The 15704-nt window shown below is 47.4% G+C and overlaps 1 protein-coding gene across 1 annotated transcript in view; it reads left to right on the top strand.

The window, feature by feature from the left end:
* Positions 1 to 15704, top strand: part of LOC119168520 (uncharacterized) — a 57218-nt gene that overhangs the window by 314 nt on the left and 41200 nt on the right. Inside the window, exons 2-3 of the mRNA XM_075866270.1 lie at positions 2555 to 2600; positions 4935 to 5178. Coding sequence (XP_075722385.1) covers positions 5021 to 5178 — 158 coding nt within the window. The 5' untranslated portion in view covers positions 2555 to 2600; positions 4935 to 5020. The remainder of the gene's footprint in view (positions 1 to 2554; positions 2601 to 4934; positions 5179 to 15704) is intronic.

Raw genomic sequence — 15704 nt, 5'->3', positions numbered from 1 at the left:
ATAATGTTCTTGGTAAAACAATAAAATGTTTACTTTTGCTTCTGTGCAAACGCCAATCGCGCTCACGCTCGGCCGTATAGCGTAATATGAGAGGACTGTACAGGTCTGTGTCGCGTAGTTGACCCCGATGAAGGGTTTCGTTCCTTGCCACAGCAGCCGCATTCCAACGGGTGTGAAAAGTGATAATGTACTTCTGCTTAGATATAGCGAACTCATTGTGTCATTGCCTTGATATGCAAAACGCAATGTTCACACTAATAAGTTGAGTTGTTGATGAGCGATTCCTTTAAGAAGTGATATGAGGGTGTATTTCTCCACCAGAGTTATTTGTATCGGAATGGTCCATGTGTCACAGAAAGCACTTTCAATAATGTCCCAAGCCCCGCAATTGCGTGCAATATTGAGTTTCGCAAGATATCTCCAATGCGCTCTCTCTAGACCACCGCAGCTGTTGTGTATGTTTTCCTTGTCTACTTGCTCACTCACCACGTTGCTTAGTTTCAAGTGTCTCTTGCAATAGTTTTGGTACTTAACTTTACCGAAATCATTCAGGTGAAGTTCAGTCTACGTCATGTGCAGGAATTCTTCATTAATGCTGTCAGATTCTGTCTTCGTGCAGAATCGCAGCAATGGTGCTGAAGCGCTCGTACCAGTTTATGGAGCCACCTTATATCAACTTTTCATGCAGTTCATTGCCTGTAGGTAGACATGACGTGTGAGACCAGTCGTCGCCTCCTAGAGGTGAAGGATAATTAAATAATATTGAGTCACATCGCTGAGTGCGCCATCACGAATTTCTCGCGTTTCTTTCGGAACCGTTACAATCAGTGGTGCTCCCACTAGAAGTGAGCATTGTCGTTTGTGACGCGGTAGAAGATTGTACTAATGCTTCACACAAGTTAGGGTCTATGGCAACTTAATTTTTTGTGAATGATGAGAAAAAAACGGGCATATTTGATCCAAGTGAACAGACACCACATCATTTCTGAAATCGTTGTGTGTGTGGCAGTATTATTTCTTCATTTCCTGTATATGTCAAGTGACGACTTATCACAGACATATTCATTAAACTGTCCCGTTGGAGACAACGCTATTCAGTGAGTTGTTTCATATAATTCGCGAGTGCAGGCGTAATTATCACAATAAACCGTTATCTGCTAAGTGAATTCAAAGCATCTTATTTAACCTTCTGATACTTCGGCACAGATGTTTTAACCCCGGAATCAACGCCTAGATGTAATCGCACTAACACCACTTAGAATATTTTAGCACCCATTTCTGGGCGTACGCGATGAAAACAACGAACATCCCTGTGTCTTGAATCATCATTTTCACAGCAACTTTTCCTTTCGGAGGGGTCTCTACTGAGCTAAATTGTAAATTTCTACAACTTGTAAAACTACCGTAGCTGTGGCATTGCACGTACGCGTCCGCTTCAGCTACAGGAGGTGCGGGGTTCGATCCCCAGTGCCGGTCGGCGACCCACCGGTAGCTAAACAGGGTACAGGCGGGCTTCGAGGGGCTGTGACGCGTCGCTCCAGTGGTGAAGCTTACTATGCCTGGATACTCCCAACACGCTGTGTGGGGACCCGGTAACTTGGAAAACTTTAACCAGTTGTGAAACCTTCAGCCTTGTACCTTGAGAGATTTGCGTCTTGATATTGAGAAGTAATCACCCCTACCCTGTCGCTAAAGAGCGTGTACACGACGGGCGCAGAAGAAGGCGGCAAACGGCAGCCGAGTAGGCGAGTCCCTGCCGTGACGTCACCTCGCCGCGACTGCAGCAACGCCAGGGTTCCTTCTCGGGGATAGTACGAGCACCTTCACTCTATTAGCGAAGCTGTTCTATAGGGTGCCCTGTGCTGTTTTTGCTGTTGTCGACTTTGTCGTAATGGCAGTAGTAGTAGTAGAAGTAGTAGTAGTAGTAGTAAAAAAGTAGGAGTACCAGTAACAGTAGTGGAGGCAGCAGTTACAGTAAGAGGAGTAGCAGTAGTTGTTGTAGTAGTTGTTGTAGTAGCAGCAGTAACAGCAGCAGTTGCAGTGGAAGCCACGCAGGTTACGTGGCCAAAGGGGAAGTTTGTGAAGAATACTAATTATTGCTCATTGTGTCACTAGATGGTGCTGTGATCCTACGTGAGTGCACTTGGGCCTGCTAATCCGAAAGTACCACGAAAATGTCTCAAACTAAATCTTTTTGCATGGTCATTTATACGGAAAGTTGCTTGCTGAACAACCGGTTGCCGGGAAATTGTATCCACAGCTCGAAGTGCATCTTCAAACCACAAGCAAAGATGTTCATTTTCGGAGGTTTTGTTTGACGAGTTTTAAATGTCAGTGACTTCTGAATTACACCACAGCCGAAAGTTTACTCCAGCAGTAAATCAGAATGCACTCGAGCACTGAAATAACGACTCTCTGTTTGCCTCCTTTCATCTCTGCACTGACAGATGGCACCACGTATACAGAAGCTCGCGTTCACACATTAGACAAACCGCAAACTGTTGACTCTACGTGCAAATTGTTTCTCACCGTTTCTGAATCATCTCTGTTTTAGACTCCAGTGGTGCCGAAGCGACCAGATCTGTCCACTCCCGCTGGGGGTAAGTTGGAAAAAGATGTGCGTCGTTCATGATGCTTTGAAGGGCCGCTAAAGCCACCCTCAACAAAAACCACATTCAGTAAAGACAAAGAAAGTATAAGGAATGCTAATTGCAATGTTTAAGTGCATTTTGGTATTTTGTATGTAGGTTTGTAAAGCAAGCCAAGTGAACTAAAAGACAGCTTGCGGCCTGAAAGGACCGAGCCGGCAACTTTCGAATTACGCACCCGATATATACCAATTCAGCTACGCACCGATTGTCTTCCTCATCTGTCCAATATATGGTCTATTTCACCATTACTACAATATGCTTAAGATGGTTAATTAGCATTCCATAATTGTTCTTTTTCTTCATTATTGGCTGGTTTCAATAAGGTTGTGTCAAGCAAAGAAGCTAATCCTAAAAACGTTTATTACCTCATTGGTGCAGTTCCTATGCGTCCATTCACACTCTTTATGTGTTTATTTCACGCAACTGAAACACTACGAGTGTTTGGAAACAATATGTAGCCACCACTGCAGTTAGCGTCCAGGAGCTTCGCGCTATCTGATGCAACGGACAGTTGGTCACACAATAATACGGAACACGAGAATGCGTGACGAAATTGCCCTCAGCACCGCCTAGTGGCGAGCGAGAGCATTGCTGTTGCCGCACATTCACCGCAGCAATGCTTTCTACAGCCGACTGCTCGCTACTTGATGGTACAGATTGCAATCACCCAACATGCTCGCGTGGAACGCGTCATTTTGTGGCCGACTGTACATCCAAAGTTACTTGACATTCTCCTCTATGTCTGGTATTGGTTAATGTAATTGACGATAATGCTGACGTCATATTCCACGTCATTGGTGATTTGTTTTCCCCTTGAAGCCCCAATAATAATGCTTTGTAGTTCACGTCAACACCGTAAACTGCTTGTGAAACCTTTTCTCACCACTCATGGAGAACCCAAGAATAAAGAATAAAATTATGGCTAGCTTGGTCTCTCACATCCACAATTCTTACCTGAGCTAGAAAAGCTGAAGTGCATATTATGGAGACTATGAATGCTTTCACATCTTCCGATTCCGCAAACAGTCGATCGTACAGTCTCATAGCAATGAATCTCTAAGTTTTTTTGTTTCTTTCTTCAGGGCCATGACCTTACGCGCTTGTTTATCTCACCCTCAGTTTAGTTGTGCCAACATCGTGCCAGTACTTCCAGGCCTTGAAGCTTCGCCTTGTACCCCTACTGATAAGAGACGAACGAATGCCATACAGATCATACGATATTTTTAATGCTCTGCTAAGAGGGCATGGTATGACCAAAAAAACCGCTATAGTTTCAATCTCCTACAAAAAAACAAAACAAAAAAAGGCAGAAACCTGCGAATGGCAACAGCAAAGCCTGCGTGCCATGGGGAAGTAGTTCGACACGTCACAAAAAGCCGCGAACGCATATGTCATGTGACTACGTTTCAACGACAAAAAAGCCCCGGGGACACAGGTCCACTGGCGATCCTGATCGAACCTGATACGAATGGTATTTTTTGACTGCTACAGCCTCCTTCACGTGAGCGGCAAGTGAGTGTCAATCCCTGTTGTAAAATGTCATCGCCAACTTGTAGCCTGCCTTAATCGCGATCTTTAGCGCAAACTGGCTCAGCGGTACTATTTAGAGTGGTGACGTAGGCGGACGCATGTAGGGTTCATACTACGGGAGGGAAGGGGGTGGTACGGCAATGCATTGTCGCGGCGCCCCTGCCTATACTCGCCGTTTGAAGAATCCCGGAAACAACATGCGTCATTATGTATCTCTCAATGGCCTGACCTAGGTCTCTTGCTTTCCGAGAGGAACGATGGGAACGCAACATCACCAGTCTTCTTGTGAAACACCCGTGTTTCCGTAATCGTTCATTTCAGATTGAGACAGGAGCGAACCTATTGGGTGTATTGTGTACACTTCGGGCCTCCCTGTGTTTAGGGGAGGTGGCTATCTCAATGCTACCAGTGCCGACGTCGTCAGCAGAAATACAGCTATATGGTATCACTGCAACTTGAGTTGCTAATGCTGAAAGCACTGGCGAAGGTCGAGTTGTGATGGTACCACGTAGAAAGGTATGCAGGAAACGATCGATCTGCTTCTTCAGGAAAGTGCAAGCGTACAAATGCTTGATCTCGTGTCCACTCACCATAGTGCACAGTCATTCTTTACGTGTGGCCGTTCTTTTTCGCGCCATTTTCACGTAAGGTAACTCAGGCGAGGCTTTTATAGCAGAAGACGTGTTGATATCTATGTGATAAGAGACTACGATCGTGTAAATGACGTCGCCTTGCTTGCATGTGTCCGCCCAGTGAACACGAAGGTGACCCCACCCCCACGCCCAGTCCCGCCGCTTCTGTGCTCGGTGGGCACGATTGCGGCAGCCGTCAAGACGCTGATGCCTCCGGACGGTGACTGCGACATCCTGATGTTCGCACACGTACATGTTCTGAACCAAACTGTTCATTCGCTCGTCAGCGATATGAGCTTGAGGACGTTCGAGGCGACCTGCGCCAGCTACACTCAGACAACATGTGGCCTGTCCTTCTCCATATGGTGAGTCGCCGTGCAGGCTTGTCTCCGTACCCCGACAGCTCAACTTACATGAAGGTAGTGTGCGATAGATCAATCTGATATAAACGCATTGATATGTCCGAGGATAACAATGAGACCAATCGAGGGGCATTTAAATATGTTAGTTCACGGTGGTGGAGGGGGGGATCAAAAGGAAAGAACCTGCATCGCTCGCTCCCTTCGTTGCCATGAACTTGTCCACGTGTAGGTTTTCATACCTTGGCTGTGCGAGGAAAACGTTCCGCAAACAACACCGCAATTCGGGACAGCTCACTGCTCTCCCATAGTTCGAGTACGAAGCACTCGAAATTGTAAAACGCTTTTTTTCTAAACACATACCATAGCAGCCCTATTAGGGACAGCCATTTGTTCTATATATATGTGGTTCAATGGCCGAAGGAATCTTGCACAAGATTTGACATTTCTATCACGACAGAATAAGATCTAAATCTGCGTACCTGGCTCATACACTTAACTTGGCTTATGTGCCGAGTTGTGACGGTCGCTAGGTCATGCTCGTCCTGTGAGTGTTTTTTTTGCCTCTTTATGCATCAGCAGCGCACTGCAAATTTCGGGATGCTTGCTGTTCTTCGTGTGATAATGCCATCTGTAGTGATCGTATTCATGGCTTCACCCTAGCGGAGAAACGGTGATCTCTTTATGGACACGTTGATGCCATCTTTGCGCGGACTTCGCGATGTGCTTTGTCGTGTCCTTCAGCTGCCACAACGTGTCTTTCAGCTGCCACAACGGTTACATCGTGATCAGGCTTCGGTCTTCAGGGTGGAGGTGTAGTGTCGTTATCGGAAGAAATGCAAACAGCGGAAAACGTGTGCTTCATCCAAGTAGAATACCGTCATGCCTTGTCTATCGTTTAGCAAATATCTGCTTTCAGCAGATGTCACCACAGTGCTTAAATACTGGTGCACCTGGCGCTATTGCACAGCGGCTGCGTTCCGAGTGCCAGGCGCAGTTGGCAAATGATAAGCCATTGCGGTATGATAACGTCAACCGGAGCATGATCCTAGCGTGTTACGGTGACACCGGCTGAAAGTGGACATTCATTAATCGATGGACAAGGCACGTCCGCATTCGACGGGGCTGAAAAATGACGCTTTCCGCTGTTCGCATTTCTTTACTTTGTGACAGAACCACTGCAGGCGTCAACGTGCGTGCATCCAGGTCAAATGGTGGTACAGCGGCCAAACACCAATAGAGATTGTGCAAGCTCTCACATATCAATGCACAATAGGCGCTCAATTACCTCTGGGAAGACGGGTTCAACTTTTGTGTTCTAACGATTTCTATTAAGGGAATCAGTAATGTTTTTTTTTCAAAGCGACGCTTTCTTTACTTGGAGTTTGGTGGTGGTTGTTGTATTATATGGAAGAGACGAGCACGTGTGTGGCAATGCAAAGTTTCTGAGACATAGGCCTGCCAAATTTTCTCGAAGATCCACTGGTCACTTGCGTGTTTCTATGTGCTCTTTTATAATAAACGATGCTCTCCGGATCCTATGGGTATGTATACAAGTGCTGTCGACCATTCTTGGCTAGCAGTGCTACTTGGATGCGAGTCTGGCGGTGGAACACAATAAAGGTCATTAGATAGATTGGACGTGTTGATGCATTGTGCCAGAAGTGGCCCGGCGACTTCGTAGGCAGGAGGGCCACAAATAGGCCCACGAAGTGAAATTTTGGAAGCCACTCGTTGAGCTCGTCTTATCGACTGTAACATTCTTTAAATAGGTAGTAAGAGTCTATATTCTCAAAGTAGTGTTAGTAGGATGTTTTTAAACCCCACATAGGAATATAGTGGGATATTCGTTGAGGAAATAGGGAATGTAGTACAGTAGTTTTTGCATGCCGTAATTTGTGAGTGGCTATTCTTTTCTATACGTCCTATGCCGTGGGCTGTGACTGTGCTCACTCGTAAGATACCGTTGATAAAACCCAACACGATCAGATCGTACCTCTTCATAGATAAGCATTGTCAATTTGTGTTTCGTGACGTTGTTTATCCTTAGTATTTCATGCTTCCTAAATAGAGGCGCAGTGTGATGTCTGAATAGTACCCCTAATATTAGTGGCTTTGGCCGTGAGGGCCTCCACTAGAGAGACCCACGCTGTGATAGTTTTTCGTTCACAGATATGACGCGTGCGCTCGCCTTTCGGCGTTGTAGTTGCGAAATACCGCAGATCTGCTTTCGCGACACCACTTGCATCGTCCCCCATGGCTGCACCAGTTCTTAGTTGCAAATTTACGATGCAAACTAGACGCGAGAGGGCCACCGGGTGCCCCTATTCGTAGTTTGCTTGCCCGTACTATCAGGTCTTACCGCTTCTTTGCGCGCTGAGCATCAAAACAAAGAGAAGTACGCACGGTGTCAACAGCAAAAGCGGAGGATAGGCGCTTTTGTAGCAGACAACACAACCCGGAATCCTGTGAGTGACGTCATCACGTAGGTGGATTCACGGTATGTCCTCGAGGCCAATAGCTCTTTGTTTTTTTTTGTCACACAAAAAATATTAGTGTTTGGTTTAGTCACTTTCCCTGTGCAAGAAAACATCAATTGAGATGCGAGTGAACAAGCGCGTTATTAATATAGTTGCTTTTTTAACTATAGAGGGCGCACTTACAACGAAATCTGTTATGAGATCACAAAGAGCCGCTTTTGGCACAATAGTCGAGCGCCACCGCAGTTCCCGTAACTGCTATCGCGCGAAGTAAGGGAAGAAAACAAAAGATACATGACGGACCGCGGCTCGAACCTGGTTCCTCTCCATGGCAACCTAGTATCTACAACAGATCTATAACGGTGCTCGAAAAGCCTTCGCAAAAGACCGTCTGTAAGGAACCATGTTAACATGATATGTAGCGCGGTAGAAGAGTGAAACAACCTGGCGAATAGTGGTATATTTGGTGCTTACCAACTTGACAAACATTAAGTTGCGTCGTAGTGGGTACCCTGCAAGCGCACTTGTTTTAGTACCAAGAGAGTTAACAATAGGTTACAGAAATGCCACTCTTCTAAGTTTTGCTCTTAATCTACTGCGCTTTCAGCTCAGGCATGGCGTTTTTTATTGCACTAAACTCATCACTAGTCAATTATAGGGGCACTTTCGATGGGATCTTGCGATCACCGTTACAGTCATGTTTTCTGTATGAAGTCCACATCCATTATGTACCTCCACGCGTCGTATCTTGTACCAATGCGTAAAAGCAACCCAGTCGGGTTGGCGAACGCAGCGTAAGCAGAAAAGAAACACCTCACCGTGTTGAGCATGAAAGGACGCGCGGGGGGGGGGGGGTTCAAGCAGCAACACTGAATTTCGAACAAAAGGTCTTGGTTGACAACATCGCTGGCACACGTAGTATCTCTGCAGGCGTCAGCGCACGGCTTGTATACTTTTGGGCGTGCCTCGCTCTAAACGGGAAAAGACAGCGGAAGCCGCATCTCTCCCTGAAGTGGCAGTATTCTCACACAAGGTTTCTAGTGTTACGACAGACTTGAGTCGGTTAGAACAAATAGATTTTTTTAGGGGCGAAGCTTGTTATACAACGGGTTGTTTCCTCCGCCTCTTTAGTAGCAGTAGTATGTAGCCACCTCTAGTTTTTGAGAAACACAATAGATGGTGTGTGCATATATCCTTTAGGGAGCCTACATGTGCGCGCGTCTCCGTGTTTTAGGGTGGTGAGAACTTCGATCATGGTTGTTTACAACAGGCAAAAACGGCCGCCATCCTTGACGGTTCGCCATGTTGGTTCTGAGCGGTCGCTCATTTACATTGAATATATATATATATATATATATATATATATATATATATATATATATATATATATATATATATATATATAGTGGGAGTACTGATTCAATTGGCCAGTTAGTCTTCGTGAAGGTATGGTATATGGCACAACGGGAGCGTTGTCAACAAGGATAAATATATTTATTTCCCAACAGTTTCGGGAGGGGTCCTCCCTTCATCAGGGGATGAGTTATACTGACATAAACTTCCGAACTTCGTTGCTGCCGCGTCCCTCTCGCCTTGAAAGATGTTTTTTGTTTTTTTTTCCTTTTTTTAGTTCCCTCTCACTCTCGCAAACATCTTTCAAGGCGAGAGGGACGCGGCAGCAACAAAGTTTGGAAGTTTATGTCAGTATAACTCATCCCCTGATGAAGAGAGGACCCCTCCCGAAACTGTTGGGAAATATATTTATCCTTGTTGACAACGCCGCTCCCGTTGTGCCATATCCCATATATATATATATATATATATATATATATATATATATATAAACATTCTTCCTTCTCGTCGAAGCACACAGAAACGTGCGCACATGTAGGCTCCCTAAAGGATATACATGTATGCACACAAGCATATATATAGCAAGTTCTGAAGGCTGAAGGGTTGTTTTCTGTAGTTAGCTGTGGTTTGGTGGAACAGGAAAGACATCTTCGTGACTCGAGTTTGTATAAAATAGTGTTAAAACAGTTCGTTTCTCCCAACTGGTAGACTCACCGCATTTGCGGAGTGAAGGTATTCAGGGAGCCTTTATTTCCAAGGGGGAGAACTTCAATGTCGCTGTGAACGGACTTCAATGTCTGCATGGCATTCCTGAAGCAAATTCACCTTATCACTGCAGACACCTCAAAGGTCTTTTAGTGAAGGCTCGAAACCATGCTGTTTGTATGATGGTACCCATAATGACAGGAGAGGCAGATCGAATAACCGGGTAGCTCGCGATGTTCTCTGTAAACCGCATAACTCCGCTGGCCTGTTTCTCATACCCTACATACTGCTTTTGACCGTAATATAATTTCCTGATTGATTGATTGATTGATATGTGGGGTTTAACGTCCCAAAACCACTATATGATTATGAGAGACGCCGTAGTGGAGGGCTCCGGAAATTTAGACCACCTGGGGTTCTTTAACGTGCACCCAAATCTGAGCACACGGGCCTACAACATTTCCACCTCCATCGGAAATGCAGCCGCCGCAGCCGGGATTCGAACCCGCGCCCTGCGGGTCAGCAGCCGAGTACCTTAGCCACTAGACCACCGCGGCGGGGCGTAATATAATTTCCTGCAGTAAGTTAAGTTCCTGCGAACGAATGTGTACAATAGACTGCTTAAAAACCTTGCAAGCTGTATGCATTGCCCGAAAATAGTAGGGCACTCAATCAAATTAACCAAACCCTCCCGCTCCCCCTCAAGCCTGTATATTAGGCAAGAACTAAAAAAGCAAAGGGAAGCAATAAGAAACAAACTAAGTTTATCCTGGTCAGATTTTATTGCAAACAGCATCCAAACGGCATCTGGCCTTAATTTCTTCAAACTGTCCTGCCTCCTTTGCTCGAAGCTTGTGGCTTCGAACGGGCCTTAAACAAAGCAATAACGCGAAAAGTCAAACAGAGCATGAAATACACAAATGTAGGTTATATACAGCACTAAATAAAACTGATCACTACATACAGTCATCCTTGTGGCCGTCTATGCACAAAATAAAAAAAAAATGCGACACTGCACCAAACTCTCCCATGTGGCATACTTGAGCCATAAGCAAACCGGAATCTATCGTGTGTAGAAACAGAAAGGTTTAGCAGACCGAAAGACAAACCGACACACACGCAGACATACGACGGATGGAGGCGAAGAGTAAATAAGTTGCATTCTATATTTTTAAAACAAAAACTTTACTGTCATAGTTTGGCGAGTGTAGCTGTTATTCTAGCAAATGTGCCCTTTATGCGAAAAACAGACTCCCCATGGTAAGACTCACAAAGTTTAGCTGCTGCATTGTAGTTGTATACGAGTATACGGGAAACCCGTTCGTCGGCTTCTAAATCTGCACTGCTCAATCATCTGTGACCAAAGGAACACGCGTACGCGAGCGTCTGTCGGTGGTTTGCGGGCACGGCGTTTTCACACGACAAAGCAAATCAACTCATGGAATATGCGATGAAAAACTCAATCAACTGGCGAGTCACAATACAATGGATACTCACTTCACAAATACGGGAGGAAGCAGTCGGTTCCCAGCAGTCTCGCCAAACTTGCGTGATCCAGCGTTTCCGTCGGTTCGGATAAGTCGGGAACGGAAACAATCTCACACCCCTTCTAAAGAAGGTTGTGCATTGCAGCACGCAGCACCCGGGAATTCTAACTTCAAGACACTTGTAGTAGCACTTAACACGAGGATGATGTCACAGCAGATGTGGTAGATGCTAGATGCACCTACCACATCTGCATGGTAGATGCATGGTAGATGCTAGATGCTAGATGTGGTAGACGCAGTGGTTGACGCGATGTGCTAGACGCAGTTCATACCGCAGATTGCACACCCGCACTGATGGACACCGGCGGCGTAGGAACGCTTGGCCAAAAAAAAACCAACATGGCGCTTGTTGCCTTAAAAACCGGTCTGGGAACATTGTATTTTAGCGGGTGGCGGCAAGTGGTGGGTCAAAGGCTGACACCACCATAAAACACGAAGACGCGCACACATGTAGGCTCCCTAATGTCCTTGGGAATAATATAACCGGATGATGCTAGTGGTTTTCACAGCATGTCGATGGAGAGAACAATGATGAATGGGGCGAAGCGTCCATCCGTCCATACGTCCACTCGTTCGTGCTTTTGTCTGCCCGTCCATCTGTTCGTGCTTCTATCCACAAATCCGTCCGTGCTTCTGTCCGTCCACCCATCCGTGCGTCTGTTCATGTTTCCGTGCCTGTTTCTGCCCTTCCAGACACATGGACGGTTAGACACACGGACAGACGGATGGACGCTTCACCCCACTAGTCATCATTCACTGTGTTATATGGTGTGATTTTTAACCTCCTTCATTACAATCAAGGAGAAATAAGTTACAACCTAAAAAAATGGCAGCATATTCATGGGGTGAATGATGGAGAGTGGGGCGAAGCATCCATTCGTCCATTCGTTCTTGCTTCCGTCCGTCCATGGGTCTGTCTGTGCGACCACCCATGCGTCCATCCGCCCGTACGTGCGTGCGCCTGTTTGTGCGTCCACACTTCCATTCGTGCGTCCGTCCCTGGGTTCGTCCATGCATCCGCCCCTGCTTCCGTTCATGCGCCCATCCGTGCGTTCGTTCATGCATCTGTCTGTGTGTCTGTTCGTCCATCTAGTCAACACACCAATACCACCATTTCGCATCTTTTCATTATATATTCGATGATCATGATGATGATTTGATGCTGTTCCCTTTTTAGCGGGCGGGTGTAGTGGCACCCTAGCATATCAATCGGTGACAATAATAAAAAAAAACGTACAAAATCACGCTGTGCTCGAGCTCGTAAACACTGGTACACTGTCCCTGCACTGCGCCACCCAGTGCTTTCGTTCGCAGCGAGACAACCACTGCACTCGAGCGCTCTAGATACCACATCATCTCCTTCACTGCTTGTGGATTAATCACACCATCCTCACCCGCAAAGCCCAGCGGTGTGTGCAATGGCTCGTCCCCGGGAGGCCCATTTGGCCGCACTCGAGCACAATGTGTGCAATTGTTTCCTCCGCACTGCCACACGCGTGACACAACACCGTAAGCACCGCGTTGTCGAACGTTTTCTTGTAGGCGAGGATTTGGAGCACGCCTGGGTCAGCCTCGAAAAGAAGTGAGCTCCCGGTGCCGTTGTTGAACAAACGAACTGTGTCGATGGTGTCCTTGTAGGTTCGGTATAGTTCGAGGGTGGCTTTCACACTCATTGCGTGCCGCCACATTTCCCTCTCCTTCTCACGAACCCTCTCTCACACTTCCTTGGTATGTCGCCTTGCGGTTTCAGCCTGTACAGGTTCCGTAAAGGTTATGTACTTCTGTTCCAAGCGATACACCTGGTTCACCGAGGTTGTACGGATGCACGTTGCCGAAAGGTATTCAAATACCCACCGTGCCCACTGGTCTCGACACATGAATTGCAGGCGGCCCCGGTACGTTAGCTTGCTGGATACCTCCTGAGCTTCAAAACTAGACCAGCCCATGTCCCTATGGACTGCCTCATTTGCCACCCTTCCGTGGCATGCGAGCGCCGTGCGGCCTACTTCTCGCTGTTGCCGCTCTAACCATTCCCTAGTTGCTGCCATCATGCAGACTGCTGCATTTGCGAACGTCAAGCAGGGGACGTGAACGAGTTTCCATAGGTCCCGCGCCATCATGAAATGGTTGCAGCTTCACAATATGTGGCACCGGAGGTTGCACTGTGCCCGCAGCATGACTTCGCGAACATAGATACTGCCCTCGGAACACAGTAGCACGCCTAAGTACTTATACGCAGTTGCAGTGGCGATGCTCTCACATCCTAGCTTGAGGTCTGCCGCCTCAGCCATGTTGCCCGCGAACGGTACAGCCTTGATTTTCTTGGCGTTGAGGCGTAGTCCCAGCTCAGTCATCTCTGCGGCACAGAAGTCCAGGAGAGCCTGCAGGTCCACTTTGGTCTCTGCCATTAGGACCACATCATCCGCAAATGTCAAGCCAGGCAGACATCGATTTTCGCCGATTTCGCTTGTGCTATACTTCAGACGGAACCCCAGGCCGGACTCGAGCAATGTTTGTTCCATGCCCGACCCGTATAGCAGATATAGAATCAGCGAAAGCGGACGTCCCTGACAGAGACCCCTGCAGACGCCTACTGGCCGACTCTCTACATTGGCGAAGTGTGCAATGACGCTATTGCCGGCGTATAGGTGCCCGACTGTCGCCAACAGCTCTTTCGGTATTTCCATTGTCTCAAGGTGTGTGAACAGGATGTCATGCGGGACGTTGTCGTAAGCTTTCTCCACATTCATGAAGCAGCATAAAAGCGTACACCCTTCTTTTTTGGTGATCTCCGCACACTGTGTGAGAAAGAAAAGTTATCCTCAAGTCGTCGACCTCTGCGAAAACTGTTCTGCAGTTCTGTCAGCCACTTTTTTAGATTCAGCCCCGCCACTGATCCAGTCCTTAAGCACATGGGTAAAGATCCTGTACATGGTGCTGGTGACTGGGAGTGGTCGGTAATCATGAAGGTTCCCTGCCCTGCCTCCATGCTTGATGATGAGTGAGACTCTGCCCCGATGCCAGTTGTCTGGAATGACTGCTCCCACAACGATATCGCTGAACAGGACAGCTAGCTGTTCTTTCGCCTCCTGCCCCAAGCACTTAAGTAAGCGAGATGGCATGCCATCTGGCCCCGAGGCTGTTTGGGCTCGGAGATGGGACAAAGCACGGTCAATAGAGATATGACTGAATTCTCATTTTAGGGCTCCTTCCTCTGCGAAACCCTGTGCAGTCCTCTCTTCACCACACTTTGGGTCTCTTTCATCTAACTGGAGGTTCCTCGTGCACCCACTTCAACAATACAGAGCCTCCAGGTGCCCTGTAAAGGCGTCCTTCGTGTCCTGGGTAGGGTTGCCGTTGCTGTTCACAATGAACTGTATAGTCTGCTCACTCCGGTCCATTGTTCGAACGTAATTCCAGAATTTATGGGCCGCGTTCCTGTCCTCTGCCTTCAACTTCTGCAGGAACAATGCATTGAGCCTGGCAAGTTTACCCTGCACTAGGGCCTGCATGTCACGCTTGAACTGAAGGTAGCGCTGCCACAGGACGTCAGTTTGTACAGCGTCCTTCGTTTTGACTGCTCGACGATGGGAGCGATTTGCTTCCCGCCGGACATGCCATGCTGCGGCAACTTCTTTGTCCCACAAGGGTTTTCTGTGGTGGCGTGCAGGTCTTGTGCCGCCAAAAACCTTATAAATTTTCATGATGCGACATAGCTCTGACACATGCTCTTCGTATGTCTTAGCTTATTCTTTTTTCGGGCTTGCCTAAAAATGCTCCGCCACTGTTTGAAGTGAGTCGCCCGGCAGGTACCTAGTAGGAGTCACCCTTCGTTCTGTATTTGGCCCTCGGTGATAGGCTTTAAAGAAATCCAGCCAAACTCGATTGTGATCGCTCCCGATGCTGTGCGTGCCCTCCTCATCTATGTGAAGTCGGTAAAGGACTTCACCAGTCCATCGGACGCCAAAGCGTAGTCGATAGATGTGGCGCTTCTTCGAGCCCAGCAAGTGGTTTGACCCTCGCAACGCAGACTATTCTTCAAGATTTCCAGCTGGAGACGTTCTGACAGTTGGATGAGCAGTTTGCCATTCGCGTCTGTATATACATCCAACTCGGAAATATGGTAATTGAAGTCGCCCAGAATGAGAACTTCCCTGCAGCCTGCAAGGGGCTCCACGTCTTCAAGAACACACTCCAACAGCCACTCGTTTTCCGCATAGTGTGCGCCCTGGACAGCCATATACACCACACACACTGCCGATGGTATCCCCATCAAGTCGCCCTTCATCCACATATGGTCGGCACAGTCTCTTTCCTATCGCTGCCACTGCTGTTCTCGGCGCCTGTCCTCCCGTCCTCCAGCATCATTTCTTGCCAATGCCAAAATCAATAAATGGTGCCGGAGGACGGGAAATCGCTTTCTGGACCAGGCTAAAGTGGTGCAGTC

Source organism: Rhipicephalus microplus, chromosome 6 (genome assembly GCF_043290135.1).
Source record: "Rhipicephalus microplus isolate Deutch F79 chromosome 6, USDA_Rmic, whole genome shotgun sequence".
NCBI classification, from domain to species: Eukaryota; Metazoa; Arthropoda; class Arachnida; order Ixodida; family Ixodidae; genus Rhipicephalus; species Rhipicephalus microplus.
The sequence above is the reverse complement of the archived record's forward strand: the minus strand, read 5'-3'. Positions and strand labels throughout refer to the sequence as shown.